Source organism: Corythoichthys intestinalis, chromosome 20 (genome assembly GCF_030265065.1).
Source record: "Corythoichthys intestinalis isolate RoL2023-P3 chromosome 20, ASM3026506v1, whole genome shotgun sequence".
NCBI classification, from domain to species: domain Eukaryota; kingdom Metazoa; phylum Chordata; class Actinopteri; order Syngnathiformes; family Syngnathidae; genus Corythoichthys; species Corythoichthys intestinalis.
In genome coordinates, this window is record NC_080414.1 from 5,029,576 (window position 1) to 5,052,366 (window position 22,791).

General features: G+C 39.2%; 1 protein-coding gene across 4 annotated transcripts in view; it reads right to left on the reverse strand.

Annotated features, from left to right (window-relative positions):
* The window catches only part of LOC130909059 (polyamine-modulated factor 1-binding protein 1-like), a 283,508-nt gene that overhangs the window by 50,587 nt on the left and 210,130 nt on the right, over window positions 1-22,791 (reverse strand). For all 4 annotated transcript variants that reach the window (XM_057825134.1, XM_057825133.1, XM_057825131.1 and 1 more), the window contains one exon: window positions 8,464-8,548. In XM_057825134.1, coding sequence (XP_057681117.1) covers window positions 8,464-8,548 — 85 coding nt within the window. The remainder of the gene's footprint in view (window positions 1-8,463; window positions 8,549-22,791) is intronic.

Below are 22,791 nucleotides of genomic sequence, written 5' to 3' on the forward strand. Positions count from 1 at the left end.
CAAGCCCACGTCCGTATCACCAACTCTCGCAATCAGTTCGCCCAGACAGTCCAGAACAAATGGCGAGACGTCCTGTCCCAACACAAGGGACACCGGAGAATGCCCGATATCCAACTGATAACACGACTGATAAGACTTCAAGAGGCCCTTTGACGCTGAGGCGGGAAAAATCTCCCACTGCGTTTGCCCCGGTAACGGTGACTAAGCAACTGTGACGCATGAAATAAACAGCCCAAACTGCGATAGAAGATTATCCTAAACACACCCTTCTTCCTGCCCACGGCCTGCCTCACAAGAGCCTTCAAAACACTGACTGTTGAACTAAGCATTGTCATTTTTTTCCCTCGGGAACCTTTTGTTGACTTGTGATATGGTGACCTTCACTGGAAACAAAAAAAGCCACTCCTAAAACTAGTAAAAAATTACATGAAATGAGATAAGATTTGCTTATAACAAGAACATTTTGCCAATGGATCAAGCAATTTTGGTCTTGGTAATAATTCTTAAAATAAGACATGCATTCAGGAGGAATGAGAGCTTGCAACAAGTTATATTTTACAAGTTCAACGAGATCTTGAAACTAGTTATATTTTACTAGTTCATCCTGAATGGATGTCTTATTTGGAAAATTCTTAGCAAGGCAAAAATAGCTTGTTACATTGGCAGGATTTTCTTACTTGTTATAAGCAAACCTTATATCATTTCAAATAATTTGTAGTGGCATTTTTTGCAGTGTTGGATGCTCGCCTGGGTCCCTCTGTGCTGAATGACTGCTGTCGACTCAGAATTAATTGTCAACTTGTGCTTCGAAGCCTTGTTCCAGCTTTCAAAATGGAGTAAGTACAAGGGGTTAAGACTAAGCTGAACCAACGGAGTTTGGCCTCTTGGCCGGGTTCTGTGGGTCTCGCCAGCCCAGGTCGCTGGAGCTGGCCAGCGGTTCGGCTGCTGTGAATCCGGTAATCTGGCCAGAAGGTCAGATTCCTTCACTGTGAATCTCAGAATGCTAGTCTGTCTCTTCATGTGTCCTATGATTAACTGGTGACCAGTCCATGGTTGTAATTTGTTGGGATTAGCTCCAGCTTTCTGACAATTGCACGAGACACTAAGGCTAGGTTCATAGCTTCAGGTGATTTTTCTTCATATCAGTTTTTCTTTTCTTTTTTTTTTAATGCCCGTTCAGACTGCCTATTCCCACTGAGCCCGTAAATGTAGTACACAACCGTACTAACTCGCAGTTCGACATGCTCTGAGAAAACTGACACATATGACTACACATGCTGGCTGTACGTCATTCTAGGGCGATTATATTTTCATTTCCAAAAAGAGGACACAAATAGTAAACATAATTAATAATAATTCCCGTTTGATCTGAGTTTATACGGATTGATAGAATGCATCCACGCACCGTGTGTGCATGATGGACACACACACGGTCAGTTTGCCCCGACTCTCGGCCATGTAAGCAATATTGAATTGCAATACTGCTAATTTGGCGCACAGGAAGAAAACCGAACATTCTCAGGCTTAACTCCCCACAATTTTATCTTTTTTATCACTGTTGTCAAGCCTGCCTCTTCCCTAAAAGACGAGTTGAAGCTAGATGCTAATGCTAATGTCCAGCGCCATCGCTAATTCCGATTTGGGAGACTTGACAGTTCAGACTGCAGCCACATTCTGGAAAAATGTGGACAAGATTGGATTTTAACCACACATGAAAGTGACCTGGATCTGATTTGAAAATGTCCACTTTTATGTAACCTGTCCTGTTCAGATCGTCAATCGAGTCGGAAAAACACGAAAAAAATCGTATTTTCGCATTAAGAACTCGCCTAAGATCCGAGTCACAAGTACTGTAAGTCTCGAGTCACCTGCTGTCGGCAGTTGAGTTGAATCACGAATTATGTTGAGTCAAGTCTCAAGGTCATGTTGAGTCGAGCCGAGTCACAAATTGTTAATACAAGTCGTGTCAAGTCTTGAGGTTCTCGAGTCTAGTCACGTCGGGTCACAGGTTTGTCGAGGCCTTTGCCATTGTTCCCCAGCCCACCAACAGAGCACATTTTTGAGGAAAACCGTACTGTCAATGTGAGTCAGAGTAAAAAAACAATACTGTATGCAGTATATTTGCAGGGAATTAACCAGCATTAAGGTGTTCCAAGCGGATCACTGGCAGGTAGGAACCAATCTACAGTCCAAATTTTTCAAATCAGCTTGTCGGGACTGAACTCATTGTCTTACGAGTCAAGTCGAGTCTCGAGTTTACGGTTGCAGCAATTGATGATTTTAGTAGTCGATTAATCTATCAACTAGTTAGTTTGAATAATCAAGCAATCGGATTAGAATGTATTTTGTTGCAGAATAAATTTCAGGAGATGTAAAACAAATGGTTGCTACAATTGCACTTTCAAAAGAACATTAAATTCAAATACAAAATAAAATTCCTGAGTGTTTCTTCAAATTAAGCTGAATTGCACATTTAAAAATAAATTGATAAAATTAAATTTTATAGTAATAATTAATAAAAAAAAATACATGCAATTAGTCAGTACAAGACAACAATTGGCTAACTTGCGAAAGTTAGCAAAAGTCCGCTAGCTTAAATGGTATAAAAAAATGTTAATGCTGTTAACCGATCATTCAAAAACACATTCTCATTAAAACGACTAAATTTACCCATAAACTAAATTAAGAACTAATAAAAGAATATGAGCTCAAACAAAAACCTACTTTATGTTGGTCTTAACAGGGACCAGCTGGATTCAGCAATGTTAAATAAATTATGTCATATTCACTGTTGCCACTAGAAGGCTTTGTATCCACCCAAATCAATAAAGCTAAAAGCAAACACTTCCAAAACAACCCATTGCAACGTCACTCTAATTAAACGAATCCTCAAAGCAGCAAAATTTGATGCAAAGCTTTTTTCTAATCGAATTACTCGAGTTAATCAATAAATCAGTGCAGCAGTAATTTTAACAATAAAACACTAGACACACAATAAAAATAAATAAATAAATAATAAATAAAAATAAATTCAGTAGATATATGTACTAATTTGCCTAACAAAAGTCAGCTAGCTTAAATGCTACAAATGCTAACGTATTTACAATTCTCATAGCAAATCGCTCCCACATAACTCAACAAAATGTAGCTCTAAACTTCTTTACAAATGCATACACAATCATATATTAGCTGAAACAACTTACAATTAAAATGCCACTGTAATTAAACAAATACTCGAAGCAGGAAAATTTGATTCCAACCTTTTATCTGATCGAATAACTTGAGTTAATTGATTAATCCTTGCAGCGCTAATCAAGTTATTGCCTCATAAGTCGAGTCAAGTCTCAGACTTTCCCAGCTCAAGAGAGTCAAGTCTGAGTCTGCGTTTTTTTTTTCTCTTTAAATCCGAGTCAAGTTGCGAGTTATTAAAATTGTGACTCGAGTCCAATTGTCTACCAGCTTTCCATACAAACAAATAATTCAAAGCTGTATGGGTAGCTAGATAACTTTGATTGACACTGTCACTGAATAAAAACATTTTTATGCTTTCATTATTATATGTTTCAATGCAAATCTTTTACGTAAAAAACACTGCCATAATAAAATCAAACCTAAGTACAGATCTAATTAATGTACCTTAAAATGATAGCATACAGTAAATTTAATGACTACTGGTACTTGTTTTTCTTAAAAATGAATGTCTATGTTTGTATGCGTGGGTGTGTGTGTGTTTGTGTGTGGCAGTCGCGCTAAGAGAATGTGAAGGGGATCAATACCAAGGGGTCCATTTCTGCCACACTACTGCGAGCCCACTGTCTGTATGTGAGTCAGTTAGAGTTTGTGTGTGCGTGTTTGTCGGCTGCCCCGGCTAAAGCGGGATCAATACAACAAATGATTACTATTTCCACTAACCTCCCTCCGCAGCCTGGCTCCGGCCGATCGGTGGGCCTTAACCCCCGCCCTTCTCGACACGCGGACCCAATCCGCACGCACTAAAACAAGCCTCCTGCAATCCTCATCCAAGTTTTAAACAACAAGATTGTAAGGAATTATATGTATCGGAGTTTAAATAGCTTTGGGACAGCCATCTGAAGTTATTTTGTTATGGATTTTTCTGTTAAAATAACGCATCAACCGTAGGCCAGCTAGTTTCTATTTGTATTACAGACAGATACAACAACAGTATATAAAGCTGTAGGCCCGTGCTTTCTTTTTTTTTTTTTTTTTTTACAATGAAGTTTGAAAATGTACTAAAATGGGGGAAACTGACATGTGCAATTATTGAACGCTTCTTCAGGTAGATTTGCCAAATTTAACACAATTCAATAAATAAATTCCTTCTTTTAGTAAGACAGTAATGTTCAACAGTGTTATATCAATTTAATAAATCTGGACGAATAGTGTGGTTGTTTTCAATGGTTTAAAACAGCAATGCATCATACCAATATGTGTTTATTTATTTGTGTTTAGTCGTCATGTAAAGACAATCAAACGATGTAGTGTAGGGTGACCATATTTTTATTTAAAAAATAAGAGGACACTTGGCCCGGCCTCGAATTTCACTCAAAGATGCCTTATCACTTTAATATATAGTATTTGAAGTCTGGATAGAAAATTCAGTTTTATAACAAAATATGTATTTTCACACAATTTCTCAGAGGTTACTCAACAGGCTTTGCTATTCCTAAAATAATAGAACAATAATAATGTTTAAAAAAAAAAAAATGGAAATAAATAATGATTTAAAAAAATAAAATGCCTTCTCTGTGTTAGTGAGTCCAACTGTACAAATTATTAATCTGAAATAATGTTTAAAATACAGTGGTACCTCAATTTAAGAAAGTCTCTACATACAGAATTTTCAGGTTAAGACAAGCCTCAATGGAAAAATATGGCAAAAGGCAAAAATGGCTGGTACTCGTAGCTTCCACTTTACTTTTAGCAGCTCTGCCATTGGCTGTTGCCTAGCATTCCTGGCATCCAATTGGTTAAGAGGAACATTTAATGTATGTGTATGTGTGTATCCCAGCATCCTCTTCATTCGCCCTTCGTGTTCCGACAGCTTCACTGTTAATTTTTACTCTAATCTTGGTTTTTGACCATAAATTTCCCCGATTGCATTATGGAGGGTGATTTAACGTCCATGGACGTCCAAATTTTTTCCCATTCATTTTCAATGGCAAAAAAAAACAATGTCCCCAAATAAACAGGAAATGACCAGATATCAATAGGACGTGTACCCCAAATGTCCCCGATTGCATTGACGCTTATGGAGGGTGATGCCATTGACGTCTATGGACGTCCAAACTTCGGCTTCATTTCCAATGGCATTTCATCATGTTTTTTCATTTTATTGATGCCAATGTACTTAAATTCCATTGACGCCTATGTAAGTTGATACCATTGACGTCCATGGACGTCCAATTTTTTCCCCATTCATTTTCATTGGCAAAAAAAAAAAAACAATGTCCCCAAATAAACAGGAAATGACCAGATATCAATAGGACGTGTACCCCAAATGTCCCCGATTGCATTGACGCTTATGGAGGGTGATGCCATTGACGTCTATGGACGTCCAAACTTCGCCTTCATTTCCAATGGCATTTCATCATGTTTTTTCATTTTATTGATGCCAATGTACTTAAATTCCATTGACGCCTATGTAAGTTGATGCCATTGACATCCATGGACGTCCAATTTTTTACCATTCATTTTCAATGGCAAAAAAAAAAAAAAACAATGTCCCTAAATCAACAGTAAATAACCAGATATCAATAGGACACGCCCCGAAAGGACCTGATATGATCAGGCCACGCCTCAAATGTTCCCAAATGACCTTATATGATCAGGCCACGCCCTCTAAATGTTCCCAAATGACCTTATATGATCAGGCCACGCCCCCCAAATGTTCCCAAAAGACCTGATATGAATAGGCCAAGCCCCAAAAGGTCCCTAAATGCCCTGAAATGACCAGGCAACGCCACCCAAATGTTTCCAAATGACCAGTATTGATCAGCCCACGCCCCATAAATGTCCCCAAATCAACAGAAAGTGACCTGATATTGTCCTCGAATTTTCCCCAAACCAACCTGGGCGGGCCTAAGATCAATCTCCACACGGCAACGACCAGAAGTAATTTCTCCTGAAATTGCCGTTTCTAGTTCGCCCTTGGTGTTCCGACAGCTTTACTTTTAATTTTTACTCTATTCTTGGTTTTTGACATTACGCACATTTCAGATTTTATGTTTACTGTGCATGAATCTAATTATAACATGCATTATAAAAGATTTGTGTCTAAATTTTGTCCCAGAAAATGATTGCAATTACAAATGCTTTGGTAGCAATATCTTCATTTATTTTGCTTGCAATGCAAAAACACAAAAGAGAATGGAAAAAAATTAAATCATTATTATTTTACAAAAAAACTCCAAAAATGGGCCCGACAAACGTATCAGCACCCTTTAAAAAATCATGTGATGCTTCTGTAATTTGTTTCATTAACAGCACCCAATAACTAAATCACACGTGCAGCCAGTTAAAATGGATTAAAGTTGACTCAACCTCTGTCCTGTGTCCTTGTGTGTACCACATTGAGCAAGGAGAAAAGAAAGAAGATCAAAGAACTGTCTGAGGAAGTCAAGGTTTTGCCGATTTAGGAGTAATTTAGATAAAAAGTTACTTAAGTTCACTAGGAAGGTTCACTACAACAGAGCCTTTCTGAGAAGTCTACTGCTTCAAAATGGTTGCTGTTTATTAACGCCGCAGACTTCATCTTTATGACCAGTGTTGGTAATTTTACTTTTAAAAAGTAATTAATTGGTTACAATTACTTCTCCCAAAAAGTACCTTACCTGAAGGTAAGAGTAATTAGTTACTTGGCAAAGTAACTGGTGTTACCTTTCATGTTTTTTTTTTCTTCATTTTTTTTCATAAAAAAAACAAAAAAACATAGTAACCTTTGTAATGTTTGGAATTCATTTAATGTTGTGACTAAACAGTTAAAGTTGTTAAAATTGCTCCTGTTTTTGCATTAGTTCCCTTCTGTCTACTTTCGACTTGTTAAAGTTTTAAAACTGTTTCATCATTTAAGGATCGATTCAAGTCAAGATTTTGCCGATTTAGAAGTATTTTAGATAAAAAGATACTTAAGTTTGCTAGAAAGGTTCACTACAACAGAGCCTTTCTGAGAAGTCTACTGCTTCAAAATGGCGGTTGTTTATTAACACCGCCGTCTGTCATTTTGCATGTAGTTCTATAAGCATTTGATATCTAGGCGTAGATTGTAGGCTGTCGGCTACAGTCAGGAAATATTGGAGCCACCTAGCCTAGCATCGCGTTTGCTACAGCGTCAAAACAAACACTCTTCTCTCCCCGTGTCTCTGACTATTCTCGCGTCATTCAACCAACGTAGTAACGTACATTTTCTCGTTGCCGAAATGGTGACAAAATCCGGATGGAGAAAAAAAAAAACGTGCGCCCTACACATTTAAAAATCAGTGCTCACTTGTACAAATTACGCCAAAACCGTACAACTTGACAGATATGCTCTTACGCGGATTTAGCTTATGAAAGTTGTGCGTATAGTAAAATATTTTATCAAAATGAATCACAGTTGGTTTCAACACAACAAATGCATGAAATAGTTTTAAAAGCAACCACAGGGCTGCCTAAACAAAAAAGAAAGCATAAGACTGATAGATTGGTCCATGGAGAAAACATATGACAGGAAGAAAAGAGTCAAAACGAGAAGGGAAAGGAGACGGAGGCATCCCGTGGAGAAAGAAGGGGTTTTCCCACTGCACAGATGGAAGCCATTAGCATGGTGTTGTTGCTTAAAAAAAGGGGAAAAAAAAACTTTCATGTCTTTGCAGTTATTAGATAATACTAAGTTAACCGTAAACAGCCCTATTCTCTAAATGTATTATGCAGACGCGGAGATTGTATCAGTAAATGGCGTCTAAAATTGTGGAACTTAAAGAGTAATAATTCACAAAAAGGATCCATGGCGACTTTGAAATTGTCGGTTGACTTTAAAAGTTCCACAAGCTCCTCTTGCACTCTTGTTGCAGCGAGGTCATGTCGAAGCCAAAGCCACAACCACAACGACACACACGATTCATATTTTGCTGATGTCACCGCCGCGGCTCTTGGCAACACATCGGGGTCAACTAGAGGTCTCACCTCTGAACTTTGAACTCGGCGCACTCACGACTTCCAAGCCAACGTGTCCCATCATGCATGTTCCATTCAAATCCATGGATGATAGTTCAAGGCTTGATGTTAAGCTCTTCTGACATTTGACAGTGAATTGTATGTTGAACCATTTTGTTTGGTTAAGACTGTTCAGCAGATGTTCACTCTAACTGCCTACTGTGTGCTGTACATAACACAACTTGATGTTTTGGCTTAGCGAGCATGCACAGGGGACGTAGGGGAAAGGAAAGGAAGCTTTTCGGTCCCTACCTTGTTTCGTCTTGTGCTTGTCTTGCCTCGTTCAGGCACACCGCCATTCGCTTTGCCTCCTGTGAACGGGCTGCCAACACCTGCGCTGAGCAAGAAGAGGTACAATTTCAGACATATTTTAACCCTATGTTGCCAAATGTATCACATTTGATACACCTAAAATGTCATGATTTTGAGACTAATTCTGAATTTTGACATTTCTTTTTGAAAAAAAAAAGAGATGGATGCAAGTGTGTGCAACACATGCAGGATTTAGCAAGGGTTATAGCTATCTGAGCGCCTATTACTAAAGATGTCCCGATCGATCGGCATCCCATCATTTTCAAAGTATCGGAATCGGCAAAAAAAATGTCGGACATGCCTTTTTTTTGATATATATACTTTTTAAATAAATAATTTTCTAATTGTATTTAACGTTACAGACATAATATGTTACACTCATCCAGAGTCTTTACTTTTGGCTTAAGGTAGGGTTATCAAATTTATCCCGATAATGGCGATAATTAATTTTTTAAAAATTGTATCACATTAAAATTAGGGCTGTCAAAATTATCGCATTAATGCGCGGTAATTAATTTTTTAAATTAATCACGTTAAAATATTCAACGCAATTAGCGCACATGTCCCGCTCAGACAGTATTCTGCCTTTTGGTAAGTTTTACAGCAGGCTTTTTGTACTGTCTAACAGCGAACTCTTGTGGTCGCTTTGCGACATGGTTTATTTTTTTTCTTGCCAGTTCAATATGGCTGCACGACTTCTCGGGCTGACGCCTACGTTGTAATGTTGTGCTTATATGATCCTTGGACAAGATTTGTCCGTAAGTATGGTTGTTGTAAAGAATGTACATATTATGTTAGTAAGCGAAATGTTCTATTTTTTGTATGAGACGCTTTTTGTTTATGTTTAGTGAACCTGTATAGCGTGCTAAGCTAACGTTGTTGCTAATGCAATGCTTCTGTACTTTTTTTTTTTGTAGTTTTACGACGGTCTAAAGAGGACAATGGTTTGAGGCTATTTTATTAATAAATCAGATGAAAAAGGGAGAAGTCTGATTATTAAGGCGTCGTTCACTAGCTGTCTAGCTTTGGAAAAAGTAGACGCTTAGGAGTGAGGACAGCACAGACAGATTTAAATGACAGTAGAGTGAAATGCCCACTACAGTCCTTATGTACCGTATGTTGAATGTACAGTGGGGAGAACAAGTATTTGGGGAATGGGAAAACCCATTGGCAGTGTATCAAATACTTGTTTTCCCCACTGTATATATCCATCTTGTGTCTTATCTTTCCATTCCAACAATTTATTTTACAGAATATATATATATAATTTACAGAAAAATATGGCATATTTTATAGATGGTTTGAATTGCGATTAATTGCGATTAATTACGATTAATTAATTTTTAAGCTGTAATTAACTCGATTAAAATTTTAATCGTTTGACAGCCCTAGTTAAAATATTTAACGCAATTAATGCATGCGCTGCACGACCCACTCACGCATTGTCGTGCTCAATCTGTAATGGCGCCGTTTTACCTATATAGAGAGCTAAAAGGCAGCGTAAAATGAGTAGAGTGAATTTTGGAAGCCTTTGGAGCCTTTTTTTAATTGGCTAAAGCCTTACAATCCCTCTCCCTACGATTAGAGCTATCGTGGGAAGCAATGTGGGGAAGCAAGGTAGTAATTGATCTTTTATTATTTCCCAACGCAGAGAAGATATATCAATTGGTAGCACTACGCGCAGTCATGGTTCCACTTCCCATCATGCATTTGGGCATGGCTACAGTATCATTTACTGAAAGCTCAACAAATACACTAGATGGCAATATTTAGTCACAATATACAAAGTCACATTTGTCCTTTAAGAATTACAAGTCTTTCTATCCGTGTATCCCTCTCACAGAAAGAATGTTAATAATGTAAATGCCATCTTGAGGATTTATTGTCATAATAAACAAATACAGTACTTATGTACTGTATGTTGAATGTATATATTCGTCCGAGTTTTATTCATTTTTTTAATGCATTGCCAAAATGTATATGATCGGGGAAAATTATCGGGAATTATTGGAATTGAATCGGGAGCAAAAAAAAAAAAAAAAAGCAATCGGATCGGGAAATATCGGGATCGGCAGATACTCAAACTAAAACGATCGGGATTGGATCGGGAGCAAAAAAACATGATCGGAACAACCCTACTTATTACACATATTCATTTTGACTTTTCTTTTTACAAATTTGAAAAAAAGGTTTCATTAGGACCTTATTTTTCAAACTTTGGGATTCTCTGATAATTGCTTCATGTTGCTGGCATTAAAGGGTTAAAAATATTTAACCCTATACCGTTCACGCTGTACAAATGGGGAGACTGGCATCCCGTTGATTTCTCTGGGCCATAACATCTGTTGCAATCGTCTTAAATACGTCACAGCTCTTTCATTCAGCACCAGATGGCAGCACTGTTGCATCGTAACGAAACAAGTTTTGCCTAGCCGACTGAAAATACTATTCAAAGTTCACGTCAGTGACCGCCATCTTGCATCTGCAAAGTTTTATATCCTCTCTCTGCCTGGAATCATCAATTTTGATCACAATTAAATTGGAAATATGGCATCACAATGACAATGCAGGGGTAGAAGAAGGTGTGGAACACCGGAAGACTACCCTGTCCGTAGGAGGCAAGTACAAGCAGTAAATCATGAGTCTAAGGATGAGTCTCCAGAAAGAGGGGACATGGATTCGGAGGAAGACGAGTTGATAAACAATGGCATTGATCCCCTCCAAGAAGAACTGGGGATGAACAGACCCAGAACATTTTCTATTAATTTTAGAAATTAATAGAAAACGTTATTTTTCAAGTTTCATGACAATAATGTCTCTTGTTTATAAACTATTGTCAAAAGTGCCATTTTTGAAAGGTAAATAACTCCGTGCTCATTTTCTCAACCTCGATCTGCAGTATCGTACTGCAACAATTAATCGATTAACTCGAGTAATTGGATTAAAAAAAAGCTTCGAAACAAATTTTGCTGCTTTGAGGATTCGTTTATTTAGTGGCATTCTTGTGGTTTGTTTTGAAAGTGTTTGCGTTTAGCTTTATTGATTTGGGTAGATACACTGCCCTCTAGTGGCAAAAGGGAATATGACATACTCATCTTACGTGGCTGGATCCAGCTGCACTCTGTTGAAGGAATCTGACCCTTCAACCAGACTGCTGGAATCGCACCAGCCGAAACGGCGGACCCGTGCTGGCGCAGCTCCGGCCTTTTGGCCGGCGGGACCCCAAAATCCCGGCCAAAAGGCCAAACCGTTCACCTTAGTCTTAACCCTTTGTATTGACTCAATTTTGAAAGGTTTAAAGAAGGCTCACCGAAAACAAGTTGACAATTTATTCAGGTCGACAGCGATCAAAACGGTAAGGTGAAACAGAAACACTCAGGCGGGAAGGCAAGGTCACCCTACCATAGGTCAACAAAAGGTTCCCGAGAAAAAAAAGACCATGATTAGTTAAACATCGTCTTTTGAAGGCTCTTGCGGGGCTGGCTGTGGGCAGGAAGAAGGGCGTGTTTAGGATTATTGTCTGTTTGTGAATCGGACTGGAGGAGTTACTGTTGTCCGGGCAACGAAGGTTGTGGATTTTGCCACCTAGGCATCAAGGGGGCTCTTGGAGTCTTGTCAGTTGTGTTATCAGTTGGATATCGGGCATTCACCAGTGTTCCTTCAGTTGGGACAGGGTGTCCCACCATTTGTTCTGGACTGTCCTGGAGAACTGATTGCGAGAGTTGGTGGTGCAGACGAGGGCTTGTCAGCGTCAATCTTGCTCAGTCAGTTGCATAATGCACACGTTGGTCTTCCGTAATAAGAAGGCGTTGTTTATCTCTTATGCCCTTTATTTTGCTAGTTTTCCTTAAAATATGGTATAGATGCTATTTATTTATATAGGGTGTGTTAGAGTAATACAAACAGTCAAACAATAAATACGAGAAACGATACTATTCCCTGATTGATTATATTAAGTGTGTTAGAATAATGCGAACAGTTAGACGGTGCCTACGAGAAAAGGTACTATCTCCTTCACTGTTAAGACCAAAAGAAGGTATGTTTTTGTGTCAGCTAATGTTTATTATGCATTTGTTTTATAGTTTAAAGGAATATTTAGCAGTTTTTTGTGGAAATATGTCTTTGGACGATTTGTTAAGAGCATGTAAAAAAAAGTTAGCATTTCATAGCGTTTAGGCTAGCGGACTTTTGCTATGCTAGCTGTTCCAATTGTTCTTTTGTTGTACTTCAGTCCTCATTTGTTATTTTTTTATACTGTTTGAGGCTAAGCTCAGGTATTTTAATTTATTTAGAAATTCGTTTGTTGCTCTTGTGAAATGAAAGTACAATTCTGCATAGTTTGGGAAAAAAAATACTTGTGAGTTTTGTTTTGTATTCACATTTAATCTCAGCCTTTGTTTTAAATTTCCTAAAATGTATTTTGCAACACATTAAATGTTCCTAATCCGATGACACGATTATTCCAACTAATTTATTGATAGCTTAATCGATGACTTAAATAATCGATAGCTTCAGCCCTAGTGCAGTATGTCACATTAAAATCCAAGATGCTATTTTTTTTTTTTTTTTTTATAATCAGTTGTCAAAACCTGAGATGTATAGTTTATCAGTAATCAAGCAATGTGTGTGATTTTCCATGTTTGAAAATTTTCAACTTTAACTGGTTATGACACTTTCAAAAATTATTAAAAACGTTTAAAAACGTAAAAAAAAATTTAAAAAAAATTTTTTTAAACGAGAAAAACAGTCATGACATGATCCTTTGATGATTTAGGCATATAAATATGTACAACAAGGCATGTTTGAACAGGATTTTTTTTTTCGTTCATATTCATAGAAATGCCAAGAAAAAAAAATGCTCAGAGAGTAAAGGGTTAACATTCACATGTTAAAACCGTCCTATTACATTTCTGTGCAAAACTCCCTAATTTCACACACACACACAAAAAATGCTCAGAGTGTAAAGGGCTAATATTCACATGTTAAATACCGTCCTATTACATTTCTGTGCAAAACATTTAAAAATGAGTTGTACAAAAATGTTATTTATGTTTAAAATAAAACAACCCCTCCAAAAACCAGGAAATTCATGGATTTTATTTATCTTCCATAATTTAAAGGAAAATCCTACACAAAAGAAGCGTTTTCCTGCTTGGCCAATAGATGGCACTCTTTACCCTACGCACGCGATTGGTGCTCACACACTCCTACTGCAGCCCTTCAATCATTTTCCTTTTCGGGCTCCATCCTCAGTCTACATGCAATAAAACCCCATTGTCCCACACTTAGTGGTGCGGCACACTGAGTGACTGCATAATAAAGCACCGGTCAGCTTGCTTGGTTTGCTTGCCTTTGCTTTGCAAGGCCTTTTCAATTGTAGCTGAAATTTCAGAACTTCCTTCCTTACACCTCTGGTTTTGCCTGTTGTATATGCAGTTTTGTGAGTCAATCTTCCCTCATTGGTCTTTAAAACCTTTTCACTAAATTCAGTATTCATTGAACAGAACATAAACTGTCAGCCGTCAGTGGCCAAGGCTGGTGAATATTGAGGAGGAACGAGCGCTTTATATGCAGAGGTGTGTGTGTTTGCACTCCGAATATTTACAGGCCGGACCTTGACTTTGTGAAAATGAATGTGTATTAGAGTATGCGGAATAGAGCCGTCGGTGTGATGCTTTTAGTGCCGGTCGCTATGTTGCGATGAGACTTGATTTAAGATTTCAAAGCGCGCGGAGAGAAATGCAAAAATCAACTTTTATTCAAATGTATGATTAATTTACGGTTTTGAAGATTTTAAACCGTCGACATTGGATTCCCGTCGCTAATAAATATTTAACGCTTGGCAAATACGTCTTTTAATGTGTGCGCGTGCGTTTCGCTGATTATTTAAGCTCAAGGTGAACGTTTGCCTCGAGTCTCGATGATCAATAAAATGAAGAGCTTGGGATCGGAGTTGTGGGGGATTACCTGAGTGAAATTCACTATGAGGATTTGGAAAGAGCAATTAATAAATTGTGTATTTGTTTATTTGATAGGGACAGTGCACATTAATGAATATCTATTTAGACATATACAAAAGATGTAAATATGCCGGATTACAGCAAAAATGCTAATTAATTTCATTAACATGGAATGCACATATAAGACAACTGAAATTGTGGAGGATAGCTGGGGTAGATGGCGGCCGCTGTGTCTGACCACACTCGAAGTGGAACGATATCGAGGATGTTACCTTTTGGTGCGCTGCTGGCAGCTACTCTTCTGATTGAAATTCACTATGAGGATTTGGACAGAGCAATTAATAGTGTATTTGTTTATTTGATAGGGACAGTGCACGTTAATGAACATCTACTTAGACATATACAAAAGATGTAAATATGCCGGATTATAGCAAAAATGTTAATTAAATTCATTAACATGGAATGCACATATAAGACAACTGAAAAATAAATTCGCTAGGAGCATCTCCATCCTTTACAGAGCTCAAAATGTACTAGATCACAGGGCCCTCCAAATAATATATAGTGCACTGTTTATGCCCTATTTGACCTACTGCGCCGAAATTTGGGGAAACACCTACAAATCTCGATTACGCCCTCTGTTGGTCATTCAAAAAAAAAAGCAATACGGATTATTCATAAGGCAAAATACACAGCACATACACACGAGTTATTCACCAAATCCAAGTTATTGAAGCTGTATGATTTAATAAATTTCAAAACGGGACAGATAATGTACAAAGCCTCAACTAATAGCCTTCCGTATAACTTGCAAAGTCGTTTCCAGGCTAGGGAATCGAAATACGATTTGAGGGGAGAAAATGTGTTTAAACTTAACTACGCTAGAACAACACTAAAATCATTTTCGGTTCCTTACTTTTGTGTAAAGCTTTGGAACAAACTAGATTCTGCCGTGACCAGCTCAGGGTCATTGGCTGTCTTTAAGAGGAGGTATAAACAAACCTTATTAAATAATTATGTTGCTGACTCAAGCTAACGCTTGAACATAAGAACTGTACAAATGTTAAATAATGTCTGGGTGGCTACTCAAACCTGGAAGCAAAACCGAGTGTACCCAAAAAATAGGACTCAAAGCCAATGCAAACAGAACTCACAAGGACAGACAATTGACTTCAAGTTCTTCAAATTCTATAACGACATGGAACTGGTCGATTTGCCACTATCCTGCCCAAGACAACGCGCCTGCCCGGAAAACACCTTAAAGTCTGTATATTGTGGAGGATAGCTGGCGGCCGCTGTGTCTGACCACACTCGGAAGTGGAACGATATCGAGGATGTTTCCTTTTGGTGCGCTGCTGGCAGCTACTCTTCTGATTGTGCCAGGTGGGACAGTCCTTATGAAGGACCTAGCGACGCCAGTCCCCCAGGCCATGAGTCCACAACCGGAATGGCGATGCAACCTACTATGAAGCTGCGCAACCTTGAGATGAATGTTCGTTGGGAGTCAGAATGAAAACCGCGACGAGGATTAATTTGACAAAAGGAGGATGGTGGACACGGCCTACCATCGGTCCTCAGCTATTCCCTATCTTCTGGATCGAATCAACTGAATAAACTATCTACTGAATTATGAACTAATCTACTGGATCTAATCAACATAACGAGCACATTTCACGATTGACAATGGACTATTGGGAAAATGAACAATCAGGGGATGGTTGCTATAAAAAAAACAAACTTGTAATCACTACGAAATCTGAATGTCAAAAATTGATATTCGATATTTTCTGCGTCCTATATAGTATACTGGGGACGGGTTTCAATAAGCTTCGGCTTCTCCCGTCAGCCCTTTTCTTTTCGGGTTGAATTCATTGTAAACACATATAAATGCTGTATGTTTGTTTGGAGTCAGGAGGAGCAGTGTGGTTTTCGTCCCGGCCGTGGAACAGTGGACCAGCTCTACACCCTCGGCAGGGTCCTCGAGGGTGCATGGGAGTTCGCCCAACCAGTCCACGTGTGTTTTGTGGATTTGGAGAAGGCGTTCGACCGTGTGCATAGGGGAGTCCTGTGGAGGGTGCTCCGGGAGTACGGGGTACCGAGCCCCTTGGTAAGGGCTGTTCGGTCCCTGTACGACTGGTGTCAGAGTCTGGTCCGCATTGCCGGCAGAAAGTCGAATTCGTTCCCAGTGAAGATTGGACTCCGCCAAGGATGCCCTTTGTCACCGATTCTGTTCATAATTTTTATGGACAGAATTTCTACGCGCAGCCGAAGCGTTGAGGGTGTCCGGTTTGGTGGCCTCAGCATTGCATCTCTGCTTTTTGCAGATGATGTGGTGCTGTTGGCTTCATCAAGCCGTGACCTCCAACTCTCACTGGGACGGTTCGCGGCCGAGTGTGAAGCGGTTGGGATGAAGATCAGCACCTCCAAATCCGAGACCATGGTCCTCAGCCGGAAAAGGGTGGCATGCCCTCTCCGGGTCGGGGATGAGATCCTGCCCCAAGTGGAGGAGTTCAAGTATCTTGAGGTCTTGTTCACGAGTGAGGGTAGGAGGGAGCGGGAGATTGACAGGCGGATCGGTGCAGCGTCTGCAGTGATGCGGACTCTGCACCGGTCCGTTGTGGTGAGCCAAAAGGCGAAGCTCTCGATTTACCGGTCGATCTACGTTCCTACCCTCACCTATGGTCACGAGCTGTGGGGCGTGACCGAAAGAACAAGATCCCAGATACAAGCGGCCAAAATGAGTTTCCTCCGCAGGGTGTCCGGGCTCTCCCTTAGAGATAGGGTGAGAAGCTCGGTCATCCTGGAGGGGCTTGGTGTCGAGCCGCTACTCCTCCGCGTTGAGAGGAGCCAGTTGAGGTGGCTCGGGCATCTGGTTCGGATGCCTCCTGGACGCCTCCCTGGAGAGGTATTCTGGGTATGTCCCACCGGCCGGAGGCCCCGGGGTCGATCCAGGACACGCTGGAGAGACTATGTCGCTCGGCTGGCCTGGGAACGCTTTGGAATCCCACCGGAGGAGCTGGCTGAAGTGGCTGGGGAGAGGGAAGTCTGGGCTTCCCTGCTAAAGCTGCTGCCCCCGCGACCCGACCCCGGACTAAGCGGAAGATAATGGATGGATGGATGGATGTTTGTTTGGATTTGTCATGACTGAAGGGGAAAAAATAAATAAATAAATAAAAATATCCGCAGTGCCAAGCATAGGCGGAGTTTGACTTTTGGGGCAGGGGGGGCACAACATGTCGATGACCCAGACATGCACTGTCAGCAATAAAATTAACTTACAAGAATATTTATAATAATAAGTTGACAATGAGCGTTTTTTTGTGTCCCATCATTCTTGAGGGGAATTCTAAATCAGGCTGCTTAGGCAATACTTTTCGCTAAGATCGTCAACCATTGAATATGGCACGCCCGCCGGTGTCGTGCCAATGTAGTTACTCCAGTCAAAAATTGTATCCCCTGGGCAGAGCCATATGGAGGTAGATTTGTGTCTTTATTATTCAATGAAAAAAAGTTGCTTCAATAAAAAAGTTGCTTCAATCAAAATATATATTTTCAATTAAAAAAAAGTCGCTTCAATCAAAAAAAAAAAAAAAAGTGTTTGAATGCAAAAATAAATTTGAAACAAAAAATATGCATGTGAAAGCCATTTTTCTTTGATTTTTTTTTTTTTTTGATTGGAGTCAAGGTTTTTTTTTTTTTTTTTTTTGATTGAAGCAACTTTTTTGATTGAAGTAATGTTGATTTGTGTTTGGGCCACATTTTGGCTAGGACGTTTCTGTCTTTATTATTCAACGAAAAAAATAAGTTGCTTAAAAATATATATATTTTCAAAAAGAAAAATTTCTTTAATCAAAAAAAAAGAAAATTTCAATCAAAGAAAATCTTTTTGAATGCGAAGAAATTTGCGATTGAAAAATTTGCATTTGAACACTTAATTTTTCATCGAAAAAGTTTTCTTTGAAGCAATCCTTTTTGTGTTTGGGCCATATTATGGGTAGGACATTTGCGTCTAAATCATTATATTCCAAAAAAAAGATATATATATATATTTTCAATCAAAGAAAAAAAATAAAATTGCCCTCTCTCCTAATTTTTTTATTTTTTAAAAAATTATATGAAAAAGCAAATGACCGTCACAGGTGCTAGCCACATGAACTGTTGATTTCATTCATTTTTGTTGCAGTTTTATTGCTTCACAACTTTTATAAATATAGGAAAGTCAATTTCATGCAATGACACTTTTCGGCCACCGGGGGGGGCCCTTAAAATCCGCTTATGGTCCCAAGGCAGGTAACGTGTTAATAACACTCTTTTTCTTTTAGCGTCTTTGATACGTAATCACGAAAAGGATGCATGTCCACAAAGCAGACAAAAATGCTCAGAAATCGACTATGACGTGCATGTTTGCACAGCAATTGATGGTGATGATTCGACCTACGTATTGGTCTATGCTACTCCTGTGATGCCATCCATCTATTTTCTATACTAAATAGCAGGAGACAATGACATTGGAGCAAAAATCAGACATCCAAAAGTGGTTACCAGACAATCCCAGGTAGATATATAGATAGACAACCATTCACATTCATAATCAAACAGTGACTGGGCAGGAAGTGAATTACGCTGAAAGCCAGGCCAGTGAGCATAAAAAAGAAAAAGAAAAAAAACACATGATCACATTACAAACTCAACAGCATTCAGGTTTTGACATGTATGTGCAGTAACTGAAATGTAAAGATATTTTTTTTCCCATATCAAATTATTCTAATAATATATGGCGGAAAACACAGACAAGACTGAAAAAGCAGTTTTTGCTCTTGCACCCCTCTTTAAAATAAACTGCTGTATTTTAAGCCAAAAGATCTGTTGTGTTTGATTAAAATTAAGACTTTGCAGGTAAAATGTTGTCTATAAAAGTTGTAAAGCAATAAAACAAACAACTAAAACGAACAGATCATGTGACCAGCACTTTAGAGACAGTCATTTGCTTCGCTTAGCCAAAACCACCTGAGGACAGAGGAAACAAAATGGATATGGCGGAAAACACAGACAAGGCTGAAAAAGCAGTTTCTGCTCTTGCACCCCTCTTTAAAATAAACTGCTGTATTTTAAGCCAAAAAATCAGTTGTGTTTGATAGAACAATATGTCTATATGCTACTATAGCTGGGTTGAAGCAAAAGTGGTTGCGCGACGTCTGTAAACAGGGGTTTCCAGGGTAAAACGGACAAATTAAAAATAGTTCGGGGGCTTAATGCGCCATGAATCTGCTATGGCAGCATATAGACAGTTTTGGCTTAAAATACAGCATTTTATTTTCAAGAGTGATGCAAGAGCAGAAACTGCTTTTTCAGCCTTGTTTGTGTTTTCAGCCATATCCATTTTGTTTCTTTGGCCTCAGGTGGTTTTGGCTAAGCGAAGCAAATGCATGTCTCTAAAGTGCTGGTCACATAATCTGTTCAAAAATTAATTTTGACCCTTTGTAAAAAAATTTTTTAAATTCATTTCATTCATTTTTGTGGTTTTATTGCTTCATAACTTTTATAGACAACATTTTACCAGCAAAGTCTTAATTTTAAATTTATATACGTACTGGAAAGTCAATTACATGCAATGACATTTTCGGCCACTGGGGGGATGCCATGCTAGGCCCCCCCTTAATCTCCATGTATGGTCATCGTTGAAGAAAAAAAACACTGATCCAGTTAGAAGTCTGACTCTGCTTCTGAGTCATACAAGGCGACAGTCCAGCCAGACTATCCTACATCATTAAGCAAAATACAATACTTTGGACTTTTTGGATAGTTATTTTGAGATTTAGGGGTACTTAAAGGTAATTCAGGTTACATCGCCAGCGTAGGAACGGAACTCGTTCGTAACCCAGGGACTGCGTAAGAACGCACAGAACACTGTGGCCTTCATAACACTTCTACATAACTTGACCGTTAGTCCATATTCTAAGATTTACAATCTTTACGAGCTGCTTTTAGTGTATCCGTGATACTTTATGACATACAACACCCATCTTAAATCCTGCCCCTCTTTAGTCTCTTACTTTCTTCACCTTTTTATGCTAGCTTCCCATTTTTAAGTATGATATTAAACCTTGCGCTGCATCGCTCCTGTCTGATTTTCAAAGCCCATCACGCCGCTAAACAGATCCACGGTCAGATATCCAAACTCCCCGAACTAACCTTTAACATGACAGGGATGAAAACCCATCTGACCTAGAGTCAGTTGTTGGGCAGGGCCGGGCCTTCATAAAAGATTCAAAAGGCTTCATAGGAGCTTCCTTTGGCTTTGTTGCGGGATTCTTAGTGGGCTAAGGTGCTCCCGCGAGGCAGCCCAAAGCCTCCCAAGACTCTTTCGCGATGTTTCAGAAGTTTCATGGACTTGCAACACTGCTTTTGGGTATAAGCCAATAGGTGTCTGTGCGCACACCGTTACGCACACAAATACAGCACAAGGTAGAGAGCACATAAGACAAACTAACACACACGTATAGAATCTAAAACTCACACAAGCAAGCATCCGCCCCAACAAATTCCCCTCTTGCTCTCTCCTCTCCGCTTTATTTACAATCCTCTGGCAGCGGTACAAGGGCCCGGGGCTATAACACACGGCACCTAATGCTCAAACTGCCAGGTAATCTCATGTCTGACATCCCCCTTTGATAGAAACTGATCAATAGACTCTTGTAAAGGAGTCATTTTCTCTGATGTTTCTACCAACCACTTCTCTCTATCTTGCTCTTTTCCCATCTCTCTGACTCTCTCCCCCCCTTTTCCTCAATTTTATTAGCTATACATTTATAATTCATATTTCTGCGAGGTTCTCGCGCAAAACGGGCGGCCTCTTTGTGTAATAAAGAACAATGGTGCTGAAATGATGGGGAGAAATTCCAGTGTTTGCTGCCGGTTCCGGTGAACAACAGTTTTGGGGATCGATAGAGTGTGAAATGGGATTATAGCTCGTAATAGAGGTGAATTGAAGGAGAGAGGCCTGCGCACTTGGGCGCCTAGGGATCCGAAAGAAGCACACGCACACACACACATGTTCACTGTCACATGGGTGCGTGCACACATATGCACTCTTTAATGAGTTCATCATGTATGGGCATTGGTAGCACTCACAGAAGGGGTGCCGATATCACATTTATGTTTTGGGAAAAGTGTGAAAATACGGATATTGTATTTTCGTTGATGTGGTTATTACTAGGGCTGTCAAACGATTCAAATTTTTAATCGAGTTAATCACAGCTTAAAAATTAATTAATCGTAATTAATCGCAATCTCTAAAATATGCCATATTTTTCTGTAAATTATTGTTGGAATGGAAAGATAAGAGACAATACGGATATACAGTGCCCTCCATAATGATTGGCACCCCTGAAAAAGATGTGTTTTCTAGCTTCTAATATATATATATATATTTTTTTTTTTTTTTTCAAATAATATGGGACCTTAATGGAAAAAAAGAGAAAAATCCAACCTTCAATACAAGTGCATTCATTCAGTGGGGAAAAAATCCAACATAGAGAAAATATTATTTGATATCAAATAATGTGTGTCACAATTACAGTGCCTTGCAAAAGTATTCGGCCCCCTTGAATCTTGCAACCTTTCGCCACATTTCAGGCTTCAAACATAAAGATATGAAATTTAATTTTTTTGTCAAGACTCAACAACAAGTGGGACACAATCGTGAAGTGGAACAACATTTATTGGATAATTTAAACTTTTTTAACAAATAAAAAACTGAAAAGTGGGGCGTGCAATATTATTCGGCCCCTTTACTTTCAGTGCAGCAAACTCACTCCAGAAGTTCAGTGAGGATCTCTGAATGATCCAATGTTGTCCTAAATGACCGATGATGATAAATAGAATCCAACTGTGTGTAATCATGTCTCCGTATAAATGCACCTGCTCTGTGATAGTCTCAGGGTTCTGTTTAAAGAGCAGAGAGCATTATGAAAACCAAGGAACACACCAGGCAGGTCCGAGATACTGTTGTGGAGAAGTTTAAAGTCGGATTTGGATACAAAAAGATTTCCCAAGCTTTAAACATCTCAAGGAGCACTGTGCAAGCCATCATATTGAAATGGCAGGAGCATCAGAACACTGCAAATCTACCAAGACCCGGCCGTCCTTCCAAACTTTCTTCTCAAACAAGGAGAAAACTGATCAGAGATGCAGCCAAGAGGCCCATGATCACTCTGGATGAACTGCAGAGATCTACAGCTGAGGTGGGAGAGTCTGTCCATAGGACAACAATCAGTCGTACACTGCACAAATCTGGCCTTTATGGAAG